Source organism: Pseudonaja textilis, chromosome 1, assembly GCF_049901715.1.
Source record: "Pseudonaja textilis isolate UNSWEBS1 chromosome 1, rPseTex1.2, whole genome shotgun sequence".
Classification (NCBI taxonomy): domain Eukaryota; kingdom Metazoa; phylum Chordata; class Lepidosauria; order Squamata; family Elapidae; genus Pseudonaja; species Pseudonaja textilis.
In genome coordinates, this window is record NC_141990.1 from 8,715,910 (window position 1) to 8,732,043 (window position 16,134).

Consider the following 16,134-nt stretch of genomic DNA (forward strand, 5'->3'; position numbering starts at 1 on the left):
GCAAATATTAAAAAACAGAGGCATCACTTTGCCAACAAAGGGGCCAAATAGTCAAAGCTATGGTTTTTCCCAGGAGTAAGATATGGCTGTGAGTCTGTAGAGATTCTCAGTCATCCAGATCATGGTTGTCCCAAAGGTGCTTTTTTCAGGAGGCAATTGGACGTTCTTGTTTTTCCTTTGAAGACGTTTTGCTTCTCATCCAAGAAGCTTCTTCAGCTCTGACAGGATAGTGGGGAATGGAAGGATTTGTATTCCTTGCAGACGGCTGGTCATTTACATCCTTTTAGTAGGTCCTTGAAGCACCTGGAGGTTTATCTGTATCCCCAGGGTCACTGAGGAGCACTCCTGGTTCCTGTAGTCTGCAGTTTTTTTCCTCTGGAAAAATGGCTGTGAGAGTTGGACCATAAGGAAGTGCCTATAGAAATTCTCAACCATCCAGGTCATGGTTGTCCGGAAGGTGCTTTTCAAAAGGCAATTGGAATTCATAGAACTGAAAAATCTTCTTGGATGAGAAGTGAAACGTCTTCAAAGAAGAAACAAAGGAAGTCCAGTTGCCTCCTGAAAAAGCACCTTTGGGACAGCCCTAAAGAAGGCTGAGCGTCGAAGAATTGAGACTTTTGAATTGTGGTGCGGGAGAAAACTCTTGAGAATCCATTTGGACCACAGGGAATCAGATCGGTCAGTCCTAAAGGAAATGAACCCTGGCTGTTCTTCGGAAGGATAGATATTGAAGCTGAAGCTCAAATACTAATGAGAAGACAGATTGGAGAAGAGAAGACCCTGAGGTTGGGAAAGATGGAAGACCAAAGGAGAAGGGGATGGCAGAGGATGAGATGGGTAGATTGTGTTATCAATGCAATTGCCATGAATTTGGACAAACTCCAGAGAGTGGAGAACAGGGGGCTCCTGGAGTGGTGTGGTCCATGGATTGCAAAGCGTTTGACACAACTTAGCGACTGAACAACAAGTAGATAAAGATGAAACAAACATCCTGTGACGCTCTGGATGAATCCAACATTCTGTTCCATTTTATTAAGGTATAACTTAAAGGTATTAGACACCACCACCACTTCAACTCAACACTGATTCTACACTCATGGCAGCGCACGGATTGAAAAGATACAATTTTCTAAAAACAAAAAGTAAATATTATAGCGAGAGCAAACATATCCTCACCAGAACAAACACCGTACAGCAGAGGGACACACCCTGAGAAACAAACCAAAAGAGATTTTCAGAGATTATTTTGAAAGTTTGCAAGGTTGGGGACTGTCTGAAATTCCAGGCAAGATGTTCTTCAGAAAGGACTGGCTTCCCAGGCCTTATCAGATGACATTGTTTCATGGCTGGGACACGAAAACAAGGCTCCTCTGTTGGAATTTTACAAGATGGTGAAAAATGATGAGAGAGAGGCTGGTCCCTCAGGCAGGCAGGCCTTAAACCGTGGGCCGATACCAGTCCACAGCATGCCAGAAACTGGGCCGTGCAAAGCCCCCATCCATGGGATGCAGGCAGCACACAAAACCACGGCCCCTATGGTCCACGGAAAAACCTCTCTGTGGAACCGGTCCCTGGTGCCCAAAAGGTTGAGGCCACTGCCCTAAGCCATGAAGGGCTTTAAAGGTGATAGCAATAGCACTTAGATTTATATACTGCTTTACAGTGCTTTATAGCCCTCTCTAAGCAGTTTACAGAGTCAACAAATTGCCCCCAACGATCTGTGTCCTCATTTTACAGAAGTCGGAAGGATGGAAGGCTGAGTCAACCTGGAGCCTGGTGAGATACCTAAAACCATAGCCAATGAAGCTGCCATAGCAGAGTTATTACATGGCTGTATCAAAATGCATCCATACCTCTGTGTGTGTGTGTGTGTGTGTGTGTGTGTGTGTGTGTGTGTGTGTGTGTGTGTGGCTTTATAGGTAATCCTTGACTTACAATCATTCATTTAGTGATTGTTCGAAGTTACAACGGCCCTAAAAAAAGTGACCCAAGACCGTTTTTCACACTTACAACCATTGCAACATCCCCATGGTCACATGATCAAAATTCAGACACTTGGCAACTGGTATGGATTTATGACTGTTGTAGTGTCCCACAGTCATATGATCCCCTTTTGCGACCTTGTGGCAAGCAAAATCAATGAGGAATCCAGTTTCATTTAACAGCCGTGATACTAACTTAACCTCGGCAGCGATTCACTTAATAGTGGCAAGAAAGGTCATAAAATGGGCTAAAATTCACTTAACAGTTGTCCGCTTAGCAATGGAAATTTAAGGCAGAATAGGAATAGGAAGAAATAGAAATAGACTTCTTCATTGGCCAAGTGTGATCAGACACACAAGGAATTTGCCATTGTTGTATAAGCCCTCAGTGTACGTAAAAGCTATAATAAATCATGATCACATGATTATAGTCATTGTAAAAATATATTCATCATAAATCAAAAGTTATAACACTTAGTGATAGTCATAGGATACTAAATAAGCAATCAGTATAAATCATACTAGGAAACTAAATAAAACAATATAAATTGTAAAGATACAAGCAACTAAGTTATAATCATAAGTAGAAAAGGAGATAGGCTATAGGAAAGATGAGAAGAATAATAGCAATCAGGGGTGGGATTCTACCAGTTTGCACCTATTCGTTAGAACAGGTTGTTAGAAGAAATTACTGGGCTAATCCTGTAAGGAAGGCAGGAAGGAAACATTCTGGTGTTGCTTACAGAAACTGCCTCTCCACTAACTCTTATTACATTCTTGGCAGGACTAGACTTCCTGTCTCTGGAACTTCACTGGAGTTATTTTTCCTCCTTTGCTGATACTTTGCTTGTGTGGAGTGACCATTCAAAGTTACAATGGCACTGAAAAATGTGACTTATGACCATTTTTCACACTTACGACTATTACAGTCATGAGAGGCCAGGTGAGAAGATGCGTGCCTCGATGTGAGTGATATTGAGTTGGTCACACCCAGCCAATAACATGACCACCAAGCCATGCCCACCAACTAAGCCACGGCCACAGAACTGGTTGTTAAAAAATTTGAATCCCACCCCTGATACCAATACAGCCTTACTAAATAGTTTGACAGTGTTGTGGGAATTAGTTGTTTACCAGAGAAATGGCATGTGGTGGGGGGGGGAGGAACTGTCCTTGCGTCTAGTTGTTCTGGTGTGCAGGGCTCTATAGCATCATTTTGAGGGTAGGAGTGGAAACAGTTTATGTCCAGGATGTGAGGGGTCTGTAAATATTTTCACAGCCCTTTTTTGACTCTGTGCAGTATACAGGTCCTCGATTGAAGGCAGGTGGGTAGTAATTGTTTTTTCTGCAGTCCTAATTACCCTCTGGCATCTGTGTCTGTCCTGTTGGGTTGCAGAACCAAACCAGACAGTTATAGAGGTGCAGATGACAGGCTCAATAATTCCTTTGTTAGAACTGTATCAGCAGCTCCTTGGGCAGTTTAAGCTTTCTGAGTTGGCACAGAAAGAATATTCTTAGTTGTGCTTTTTTGATGATGTTTTTGGTGTTAGGTGTCCGTTTTAAGTCTTGAGATATTATAGAACCTAGAAACTTGAAGGTTTCTACTGTCAATACTGTGTTGTCTAGTATTGTTAAGAGGTGATAGTATAGGAGGGTTTCTCCTAAAACCTACCACCATTTCTACGGTTTGGAGTGTAGGAAAAAAATTACCTGTATTCTGAACCAGCTGTAGCTTCCAAGGGGCAGCCCCACGTGGAATGCTTTGCAATAATCTACTACAAAGTTACCCTGATCCCTCTTTTAACTCTGCTCCCAGATTCTGCCACCTTTTCCCCTACAGAATCGCAGGCTAAGGCTTGACCATGCCATGGCCAACTCCGGACCTCTTTTTGAGAAGTCCAACTCAGAATGGATCTGCGTGACTTTATAGGGCAAATGTTTAGAGAAGGGGTCCCCAATCCCAGTCCGTGGAATGGCACCGGTCCACAGCATGCCAGCAACCAGGCCACACAAACAAGCAAAGCCCCATCCATGGGATGCAGGCAGCACACGAAACCGTACCCCCTCTGGCCCACGGAAAAGCCTTTCTCCACGGAACTGGTGCCTGTTTAGTTTAGTTTACTTTATTGTCATTGCACCTCGTACAACAAAATCAAACACCATCTTCAGTGCACATCATGACCATGACCATGAAAATAAACGCAAACACACATCCTTCATACTCCACACATTGAACCGAAAACCCTTGACACTGCACCAATACTATACAGTGGAATTCAATAGAGTTACTGCCCTCGGACAGAAGCTGTTTTTCAGCCTATTTGTCCTTGTTTTTATTATTTTGTACCATCTGCCAGATGGTAATAGTTCAAAAAAACGGTGTCCAGGATGAGATGCCCCAAAGATTGGGGGCTACTGGTTTGGAATAGGGGTGTCAAACTCAATTTCATCAGGGTTGTGTTTGACCTGGGGGGGGGGGAGCGTGGCCAGGGTGGCCGTGGCCAACTCAATGTCATTCGTGTTGGGGCACCTGTGGGTGGCCAGAGCGCTCTGCCAGCAAAAACGGCCTCCCAAGCTCCGTTTTTGGCTGTGATGGCCTCCTGCAGCCCTCTGCAAGCCAAAACATAGCTCGGGAATGATGCCCACAGCCCTTGCATATTCCATTTTCAGCCTCCTGCAACCCTCTGCCAGCCAAAAGCGGAACTCAGGAGGGCCTCTTGCAACCCTCCCAAGCTCCATTTTCCCTGGCAGAGGCACCACGGATCGGTCCTTTGCTGTTTCCAAGGCAGCCCCACAGTCCAGATCTAAGAACCCTGCGGGCCAGTTTGACATCCCTGGTTTAGAGCATTCATCACAGCAACTCTTGTGTGTGGTGACAACCTATCAACAAGGTACCTTGAACCAGAGGTGGTATTCAGCAGGTTCTGACCAGTTCTGGAGAACCGGTAGCGGAAATTTTGAGTAGTTCGGAGAACTGCAAATACCACGTCTGACTGGCCCCACCCCCATCTCTTCTCTCCGTCCTGAGTCCCAGCTGATCGGCTGAGTTTCCTTTGGTTGCCCTGCACAGGAGAACGGAGCTGGAAAGCAGGTTAGCGGGCTGGGGAGGGAATGGGATTTTGCAGTACTTTCCCCTGGAGTAGGGAGGGAATGGGGATTTTACAGTATCCTTCCCCTGCATACCCACCAAGCCACGCCCACCAAGTCATGCCACGCCCACCAAGCCACGCCCACCAAGCCATGCCCACAGAACCAGTAGTAAAAATAATTTAATCTCACCACTGCCTTGAACGTTCTTAACCACTACCTCCAATCTCCTCCTTTCTCTCCATCAGGGATAAGAAAGGAGAAACTGCATTCTGGCCTGCCAGCTAAAGATCTCCTTCTCAGGCCTTTAAGTATCACTTTAATCCAGCCTCTCTCAAATTTTGTACACCAGAAGAACCCTTGAAATAGTTTCCAACTCATGCAACCCTGCATAAATACTTTATCTACAATTCAGAGCATATTCAGCATGACCAGTAAGTTGAAAATATAATAATTCTACAATAAAATAAAGGAATTAACTTGATTTAATAATGAAGCAGAATGACGTTATAATATATATATTTGCGAATAAGCCCACCCAGGTAAGGCGACCTTTCAAACTTTTAATGAGATAGTTTGAAAAATGTGACACCCAGCTCAAAATGTTCATACCTTTTAATTTTTTACTGTCAGCTTATCTGCAGGTGGTGCATTTTTCATGGTACTTGTGTTAAAAAAATATCAGCGTCTGCTTATCTGTGGATGAGCTCTATATGTAATATATGGCAGTGTTTTCCAACTTTGACCATCTGAAGACGTGTAGACTTCAACTCCCAGAATTCCCCAACCAGCATGGGTGTGCTTTTGCTGAAAACTGGAAATAAATGTCATTTTTTTGGTAAAATTGTCATCAACTGCAGTCATGGAACTATGGAACACTGCTGCAAATGTGACTCTGTGGCCAAGCATCCAAAATGCAGTCACGTGACCACGGGGGACAGGGGGGAACCATCAGATATTTGAATCCGGGTCATTAGTGCTCCCCCCCATGTGGGTTCATCAGAAGTTTGAACAGTTGCTAAGCAACCAGACATCAGTTGAGCACTACCTGTACAGGAGATTACCAGCATTAACCTGTGCATATTTATTCAAAGGTCAACTCTGTAATGAGGATTGCTCCCAAGAAAATATTTTTGGATTGCTTCTCACTTTATATAAACAGTGATGTGGCCTGAGGCGGATTTCCTCACCAAATTGTTTTGTAGATTATGAACTTCAATTCCCAGAATTCTCAGAATTTGCCTCATTGGGTCAGGAATTCTGGGAATTGAAGTGCACATATTTGGAAAGGGCCCAAGATGGAGAAGGCTGGCAGAGAGGTTAGAAATACTTAGAACATGGTCTAAAAAGCATGGAACTGAACTGGGATCATTTTGTGATATTTTTTTTCTGAAAAAAAAAATTCAAATAAATATAAATACAATTGGGAAGGGCTTTTAGAGATCATCCAACCCAGATTGGATCCAACCCAAAATGGATTACAGCATCTTTGACAAATGAATGTCTAACTCTTGTTTAGAACAATCTTTCTTAAACTTGGCAACTAGTGGACAGAATCCTGGTTGGGGAATTCTGGGAGTTGAAGTCCTCACATCTTAAAGTTGCCAAGGTTAATAAATTCTGATGTATTTATTTGTATATCACGTTGTTTTTACAAATAACTCAACATAACGAACATATCCAGTACGTTTCCCTTCTCCCATTTTCCACACAACAACAACCCTGTGAGGTGGTTTGGGCTGAGAGAGAGAGTGACTAAAGTTTAGAGACATCAGGCAGAGAATTCATTACTTCATTTGGCAGCCTGGCTGTTGTACATTCAGAAACATTATCCTGATGACTAGTTGGGTCACCTTGCAGTTTTGGTTCTGGTCTTACCCTCTGTCTAGCATAATGTTTCCATTTTTAACAACCTTGGTAAGAAATGCCTTACTAAGAACGACCTTCTTGCTAATAATTGAGACTTGCAATACATAATTTTATTAAGTGTTTCTGGGAAACATCTACTCAGCTAGGCAAATCCTATCCCACAATATCCTTTCGTTATTATTGCAACAGTCCATTTCCAATCCATAATCTCCAAATATGCTCAATCCTTTGGGAATTGCACTAAAGGTATCTTGCATAACTATCTAGGACTGTCCTCCTCTTTTAAAGATATAGGATGTCTTCTTCTAAGGGCTGCAAATTTTTTAACAACTGGTTCTCTGGCTGGGTAAGCATGGCTGGCTGGTCATGTGACTGGGTGGGTGACATCAGTCATCACACCCAGCCCCGCCTCTCAGCCACTCACCTCAAAGGCAGAGGTAATCCCACCACTGGCTGGTCCCGGCCCCGCCCATTTTTCACCCTGTTTTTTGGGCCGTTTCCATGCTGTTTTTCAGGCCTTTTTCAGGCCATTTTTGGAGCCATAGGCTGTTTTTTTAAGCCATTTTTGCCCCACCAAACAGCCCCATAATGGCTTTTTTCATGCCATTTTTGGCCCTGAAAACAGCCTGAAAATGAGCGGGGGCGGGTCCAGCCAATGGTGGGATTTGCCAAACTGCGCATAATCTTAACTACCAGGTCGCCCGAACCGGTGCAAACCGGCAGCAGCCCACCTCTTAACAACTGCCTGTTAAGTGATTGTCTGAAGTTACGATGGCACCGAAAAACAGTCCCAGTTCTGGTTTTACAACTAGTTCTTCCACTTATGCCCATTGCAGCATCCCTGCTGGCTCACGCTCAAGATTTGAACCCTTCACAAAAAGCAGAATCAATGGAGAAGCCCTTCGTAAAACTGCAAGTCACCATTATATAATGACTCACTCAACCACCCACACAACTGCTTAATGACCAAATGAAAAGAGATGCCATTAAGTCTATCAAAGCCACATAGTGTTTTACTCTCAGTGACCATGTTGATTAGCAATGGAACTTCTGGTTCCAACTGTGGTCACTACCTCTTCTTTGTGCTTCTGGAAAAGTTCAGATTCCTTAAGATAGGGAAGAGGCCTTTCTGAGGACTTTATTTGGGTGCAGTGACGCTGGTTTGAGTACATTAGGATCAAGCTCAAATAAAACACAGTGGCAAAATTGAGCAAGTTCAGAGAAAAATCACCAGGATGATGAAGGACCTGAGACCAACCTTATAATCACTCGTTTAGTGACCAAAGTTACAATGGCACTGAAAAAAGTGACATGATCATTTTTCACACTTTGCAGCATCCCATGGTCACGTGATCAAAATTTGGGTCATATTTGTGATGGTTGCGTTATCCTGAGGTCAAAGGATCACTTTTTGCAACCTTCTGATGAGCAAAGTCAATAGGGAAGCCGGATAAATTTAACAACTGTGTTACTAACTGAACAATTGCAGTGATTCACTTAACATCTGTGGAAAGAAAGGTCACAAAATGGGGGCAAAACTCACTTAACAACTGTCTCATTTAGCAATAGAAATTTTAGGCTCAATTGAGGTCATAAGTTCAGGATTACCTGTATTTATTTACTGATTTAGATACTGATAATAATAACAGATATTCAGAGTTGGAAGGGATCTTATAAGTCATCTAGTCCAACCCCATACCCAAGCGGGAGACCCTACACCATTTCTGACCAATGGCAGTCCAATCTCTTCTTGAAAGTCTCAAGTGATGACACTCCCACAACTTCCGAGGGCAACATGTTCTGTTGGTTGATTGTTCTCACTGTCAGAAAGTTTTTCCATATTATTTCCAGGTTGAATCTCTCCTTGTTCAGTTTCCATCCATTATTTCTTGTCTAGCCTTCAGGTGCTTTGGAGAAAAGCTTGACCCCTTCTTCCTCTCTGTGGCAGCCCCTCAGATATTGGAAGACCGCTATCATGTCTCCCTGGTCCTTCTCTTCCCTAGACTAGCCATGCCCAGTTCCTGCAACCATTCTTCATATGTTTTAGTCTCCAGTCCCTTAATCATCCTGGTTGCTCTTCTCTGTATTTTTTCTAGAGTCTCAACATCTATTTTTATAATGTGGTGGCCAAAACTGGATGCAGTACTCTAGGTGTGGTCTTACTAAGACTTTATCAGAGCGCTATTAGTACCTCCCTTGATCTCTATTGTATCCCTCTGTCAATGCAACTTAGGATTTGCATTAGATGTTTTTAACTGATTTGATTTAGAAAGCACCCAACTCCATAAAACTATGTGGTATCAACATCAAGATGATGATGTTATTATTATGGTAGATTAATAGTAAAAAATTAAAAAATATATAGTAACAAAAAAACCTCACAGGCAACACACACTGGTAAAGCTAAACAAAAATGCCATTTATAATTGAAACCAACAATATCAATAAGAACAAAGCAAACAACACGGCAAAACAACACGGCAAAAGTAAACAAATCTAATACCCTGTTTCTCCAACAATACAGCCTCCCCCAATAGGAAGTCCCAGCATGTTTTATAGGCATGAAATGAAATTAAGCCCCTCCCCCCAAATTAAGGCCTATATTAAAACATGCAAAATGGGAGGGGGGAATGGTGGGGGGGCTTGCCATTAGGAAGTACTTTTGTTGCACACCCAGATATAGTGCTGCCTGAGTTGACCCCGATACGAAGTGCCCCACCAACGCCAAGGTCAACATCCAAGCCGTTGCTGCCCGCCCGCCCAAAGATGGGGGGGGGAATTAAGTCACCCCCAAAAAGACAGCCTAGCCATTTTTTCGGGGCTCAAAAAAAAATAAGACCCGGCCTTATTATATGAGAAACATGGTAGATACTGCATCTTGCAGGAGAGGCTTATATATCATCCTGGAAAAAAGCCATTTTTTTAAAGTTTTCCTAAAGAGTAAAATAGACAGGGCCAACCAAATTTTAAGGAGCAGGTGGAGAATTTTCCAAAGAAAACACCTCGTAAATCCCACCGGTAACAGTCCTTCTGGTTGGAAACCTGGACCGCATTCTGTTAATTTAATGTATATGCAGAATTTAACTGCAGCATAACCACACACACACAAAAAGACTAACAGGGGATATGATAGCAATCTTCAAATATCTGAAACCGTATCATACAGAATAGGTAACGGACAAAGATTAGAATAATTGAGTTTAAACTAGTCTCCAACTTTTGATTTTATAATTCGACAGCATCTTAAAACGTTATGCAGTATTATTCTCCTGTATCAGATGAGGTTTAAATTCAACATGCATTCAACATTGCTTTTTTTTTTACATTGTTAAGTCACTCAGAGTCACCTTGTGGTGAGATAGGGGCAAATAAATTTAATTAGATAAATTATCTAGATCAGTGTTTCTCACATGATCCCAAGACCTGAATTTTGATCATCGGACCATGGGGATACCACGACTGTTGTAACTACCGGTACGAGCCTCAATTGTTAAGTCATTTTTTCAGTGTGGCTATAAATTCAAGCGGTTGCTAAAAACAAATGGTTGTTAAGTCAATGACAACTTATATACAGTTATGAATGAAAGCTATTAAATGTTTCATTTTGACAAATCCATTATATCGGTACTTGCTGCTTTATCACAGATAAAATAGTATTAAAAGTATTATTTGCTAGGAGGCAATCAGAGCCAGGATCTAAATTTTAATTTTAATTTCTATCACGTTTCATGTGTTTAACCACATTATAGAGCAGGGCAGAAGTGGTATTCAGCAGGTTCTGACCAGTTCTGGAGAACCAGTAGAGGAAATTTTGAGTAGTTTGGAGAACCGGCAAATACCACCTCTGACTGGCCCCGCCAACTCCATCTCTTCTCTGCCTCCCAAGTCCCAGCTGATTGGCTGGGTCTTCTTTGGTTGCCCTGCACAGGAGAATGAAGCTGGAAAGCAGGTTAGTGGGCTGGGGAGGGAATGGGGATTTTACAGTAAACTTCCCCTGCCACGCCCACCAAGCCATGCCCACATAACCAGTAGTAAAAATATTTGAATCCCAGCACTGGAGCAGGGGTGTCAAACTAGCGGCCTGCGGGCCAGATGCATCACACACAGGCCACACCCACCCCAGGTCCACAAAGGGGAAAAGTGTCGCAAATACTTCATGTGATGGTAATGTGATGGCGCCAGTTTGACTCCTGTGTTATAGAGCCAAGCTTCCAACATAATAATTAAGGTGTTGAAGTAGGAATAGAGCAGGGGTGTCAAATTGGATTTCTTCAAGGGTCGGATCAGCATAGTTCTCCTCCATGGGCCGGGGAGGGGGGGAAGAGCTGTGAGATGGGCTCGATGGCCTCCTGCAGCACCCTGCCGGCCAAAACGGGGGCGCGGGGCCCCCCATGCAACCCGTTTTGGCCAGCAGGGTGCTGCAAGAGGCTGTCCAGCCTGAAAACAGGGCTCTTACCCCACGCCTCCTTTTCACTAGCCAAGGCCTTTGCGGGCCAGATTTAAGCACCATGAGGGCCGGATCCAGCCCGCAGGCCTTGAGTTTAAACACCCCTGGGATAGAGGAATCTAGTTCTCCAATCTCTCTTCAGGCTGGAATCACCCTGTGTGACTTTGGGCCAGTCCCTTTCTCGGCAAAATCTACTTCATAGGGTTATAGCTGTGGAGATAAAATCAGAGAAGCAAATCTTATACATGCTATGGGATAAGCAGGGTGGCAATCTAATAAATGAATCAATGTTCTGATAACAGGTTTCATGATTCTAAACCTTGCTTGATATTAATTAGTTTGATGCAATGACAATGCTCTCTGACCTTGGTTGTTTTCTTGCTGACGTTTCATTACCCGAACTAGGTAACATCATCAGTGCTAGAAGGGAGTGGGGTTAATATAAAATGAGAACCAGCTCCACTCCCTACTAACACTGATGATGTTACCTAGTTTGGTAATGAAAGGTCTATAAGAAAACAGCCAAATGTTTACTGTTGGTTAGTTTTGCAGTTTCTTGATTGGGGTATTGTTTAGTTGTTTGTTGGTCTGATGTTAACCTTGGAGATAATCTATGCTCATCTGGGTGCTAATTGCTGGTAGGAAAATGGGGAAGAAAAAAAACCCCAAAACAAACAGCTAGAAGATAAACTGAGAGCAAACTCCCACTCCTTACTAGCACTGATGTTATTACCTACTCTGGTAATAAAATGTCTGCAACCAACTTCACAGACCACCAAGGACCCTTCATTTCAACCCTGAGCTTCCAATATTCCCCTTTATCAATACAATAATTCTAAGGAAGGAAAATTCACAGAGGCTACATCACAGCCTTGAGACTTCCCTGATTCTTGAAATTGCAATTTTTTTTATCCACAGCAAAGTGGATATGAACCATTCTACAACTCGGCTGGCCCATAACTGTGCAAGACTCAGTGGCAATTCTATTCAACATGAACAGAAAATGTTCATTCTGTCTATAATCTCTGGGATGATCAAAAAAGAAAATGATCACCACAGGTATTGGATGAAAAGTTTTGAAACTAGCGAAGACAGATTGCAGTTGGTTGAATTATAAAACCTGTGAATGTCAGAACAGAACACATGAACAGATGTTTTTACACCCAATAGAGATCATCTGGCTTGAGGAAAGATCTTAATCAAACCACTGTGGTTCACATTCCCATCACTACCCACACAGATGTTTATATATTATTTCAGTTTGGGCATTTGGGACAAACACTCAGCATATTTCAAATCATGCCAGGCCATAGAGAAAGGAGGAAAAAGAAAAGGAGAGAGAGAAAAGGAGGAGGAGAAATGTAGTGAAAGAGAGAGAGTACAACAGTAAAAAGAGAAAGAGAAAAGAGAGAGAAAGGAAGAAAGATAGAAAGTCTGACAAATGTGTAGCTAATCTTGGAAATGTACTCACGCATGAAAATCTTTGGGCCAGTCATTCTCTCTCAGTTCAATCTACCTCACAGGGTTGTTGTGAGAAAGGCAGGAGAAAAGAGAATTATGTATGTCCCCTGCCTTGAGTTACTTATAAAGTAATAAAGATGGAATAAAAATCTAATTAAATAACTTGGGACAAGCTGGATTTTCCTTGGAGATGTGATCACCAAAAAAAAAACAACCCCAGGGCTTTTGACTAAAAGAAAATAAAAAGAAGACAAACAGCCAGGCTAAATCACTTTGATACTGCTGTCAAAAATAGATTATGGTCCATGATCTTAAATCCACGTTGAGGAACTAGACTCAAAGGAGACCATTTACAAGCCCATACTAGATCCTTCTCTTGATTTTTCATTCTGATCAGCAAGCAGATCTATCAAAAGGATTAAGACACTGGGGGAAAATATGCTGAGGAGGTAAATGAAAAGCTTCTCTAGCCAACTTTCCATCCCTGAAACACCTGTTGAATGATTTGCTTCCTTTACTAACAGGTCTCCCTGTTTCCTTCCAGTTTGGGCCCTTTGAAAGATCCCTTCCTCCATGGAGGTTTGAGAGCTGGGACCCTGGTCCATTCTCCCAAAATCAAGGCACCCCCTCTTCATCCTTCTGAAAGCAAAGAATGGAGGTCCTGTATCTGCAGCTCCCTAAAATCCTGAACCTCTCCTTGATCAGTAAGAAGGCCCAGATTAAGGTTTTAAGAACAGCACAATCAACTGGCTTGTGTGATCTGCTGCCGTGGGGGAGTGAGTTTGTTCTATTATACTTTATTAATTTATTTGATTCTTTTTGTTAGTCTTTATTGTTTTAAATGTGGTTTTACATTCTGTAAGCCGCCTGGAGTCACCATGGGCAAATAGGCGGCCATATAAATCCAATCAATCAATCAATAAAACACAAGTGCAGTCAGCAAAAGGGAAGACTTTTTAAAGCAACTTTAAGGTGTGTGGACTTCAACTCCCAGAATTCATCAGCCACAGTCCACTCTGGGGAATTCTGGGAGTTGATGTCCACACCTCTGAAAAGTTGAGAAACACTGTAAGTCCTTCATTCCCTGAGGTGTGGGGTTGGGGGGGAGAGAGAGAGAGAGAGAAAACGATCTTGACTTTCCCCATTTTACTTTCCATTCAGACGTGTCTGACTACAATTTCATCATCAGCATCCGTTCCCAAACGAGCCGGCTTATTTACACAGGGTTGTTCCACCACAACTTGTACCGCTGATCCCTCTGGGGGCGGAGAACAAGATCTCTGCGGCTCTTTTCCTTGGGGCCGGATCCCATTCTTCCCACGTTTCACAAAAGTCTCCCCTTCTCTCGATCAAACCCCCACCCCCAACCCCCACGCCTCAAAACAACCACCCTTACCCAAATTCGCCCGGCTTAGGCACCAGATGAATGTTTTCTTTTGTTAAACCGGGAGGAGGAAAGGGGGGTTTGGGGGGATGGAGGAGGAGGAAGACGAAAAGGATCAGGAGCCGGTTGGGAGATCCCTCCGGGAGTCTTCCCCCGCCCCGATCTGGATTCCCCCGGCGACCCTGGAGAGATCGCGCGCCAGAGACCACCTGTTTTCGATCCCCAGCAGCGGGGAGGGAGATCCGGGCGGAGTGAAAGAAAAAGCGAGAAGGAAGGAAAGAGGGAGAGGGGGTGGGGTGGGGGACACGGGAAGGTTCCCCCTTCCTTCGCAGATCCTTGACACCCGCCCCCGCCCCCCGCGATCCTTCCCTAGCGCCGCCGATCCCTAAAGGGGGCGCCCTTCTCTCTCACCTGAAGGCGCCCGCGGGCCACAAGCGGGGATCCTCTCCGTGCTCTCCGGGCCTGGCGCAGCAAACGGCGGATGCTCTGGCGGGTGGCGTGGACGAGGCGGCGGGCGGGCGCTCTCCCATTCAGCGGGAGCGCATGGGTGCAAGAGCCCGGCCGCAGGCAGGCTCCTCCTGCTGCTGGCTCCCACTTTGCAAATGCAAAAGCCGCCTCCTGCTGGCTCTCCGGGGCTCCCTTCGGCGGCCACCCTCCTCCTCCGCTGGGAGCATCCCTCCTCCTCCTCCTGCCGGGCCTGGGTCGATGGGGGGGAGGTTACTCCAGGTCAATCCCCCTCTCTAACCCCTCCCCGGCCTCCCCAGCCCACTTCCCCGTCCCCGGCGCAAAGCCACACGCGCTCTCCCTATTGGCGCGGCGCACTCACCCCAAGCCGTGGGCGTCACCAATCAGGCCAGCCCTGGTGGGGGGGGTGGAGCCAATAAGGAGACGCCGGTGGCCTGAGCGGATCGCCCGGTTTGATCATTGGCTGTTGGGAGAATCCACTGGGCATAACCTTGCCGCTGCTGCTGCTGCTGCTGCTGCTGCTATCCGGGTCTGGATGGATGGAGACGCGCTGGGCGTCCCCAGAAGCAGATAATAGATCATCAGAGTTGGAAGGGACCTTGTAGGTCATCTAGTCCAACCCCCTGCCCGAGCAGGAGACCCTACACCGCTTCTGACAAAGGGCAGTCCAATCTCCTCTTGAAAGTCTCCAGTGATGAAGCTCCCACAAACTTCCGAGGGCAAGCGGCTGCTGCTGTTGCAACCTTGGGGAACTGGCAGCAATCTGCCACCGCTGGAGCCACGGTGCATCTTTTCTGCAGATGAGGCTCGGGGCTGCCACCCACTTGTGGGGGGGGGAGGACCATGGCTGCCCCTCCACTCATGGAGGAGCCATGGTCCTCCCCGCCCCAAGTGGGTGGCAGCCCCGAGCCTCATCTGCAGAAAAGATGCACCGTGGCAATTGCCTGGCACCAGTTTGGCTTCCTGGATGTAAAAGTGCGTGGCTTTTGGGGGGAGGCTTAGGGGTTATAAGATGGATAATTGGCATAGTGGTGGAAGGGGAGCCTGAGAAATAAAAAGGACATGAAATAAAGCTGTTGTGGTTGTGTGTCCGAGGCTTGAGAGCCTAGCAAGGGAGATGATCAGACTCATGTCAAGCTTGACCGACTAAATTTCCAATATCCCAGGGGGTCTTCAAATTTGACAGCTTTAAGACTGGTGGACTATTAACTCCCAGATTTCCTCCTCCAGTCATGTTAGCTCAGGAATTCTGGGAGTTGAAGTTCACAAGTCTTCAAACTTGCCAAGTTTGAAGAGCCTTGCGATAGCTGGACTTGGAGGCAGCACTGACTCAGAGAGAAAGTCCCTACAGAGAGTGGTGCAGACGGCAGAGATGATTATAGGAAGCTCACTTCCTGTTATTCAGGATACTGCTTGTAGCTCAAAGCAGAGACCCCACA

General features: G+C 44.9%; 1 protein-coding gene across 5 annotated transcripts in view; it reads right to left on the reverse strand.

Moving 5' to 3' along the window:
* The window catches only part of ACACA (acetyl-CoA carboxylase alpha), a 270,148-nt gene extending 255,143 nt beyond the window's left edge, over positions 1 to 15,005 (reverse strand). For 4 of the 5 annotated variants that reach the window (XM_026710272.2, XM_026710270.2, XM_026710271.2 and 1 more), the window contains exon 1: positions 14,642 to 15,005. In XM_026710272.2, coding sequence (XP_026566057.1) covers positions 14,642 to 14,760 — 119 coding nt within the window. In that variant the 5' untranslated portion in view covers positions 14,761 to 15,005. Of the gene's footprint in view, positions 1 to 14,242; positions 14,261 to 14,641 lie in introns of those variants that run through there. The other variant, XM_087925299.1, reaches the window with a different exon arrangement.
* Positions 15,006 to 16,134: the final 1,129 nt, after the last annotated feature.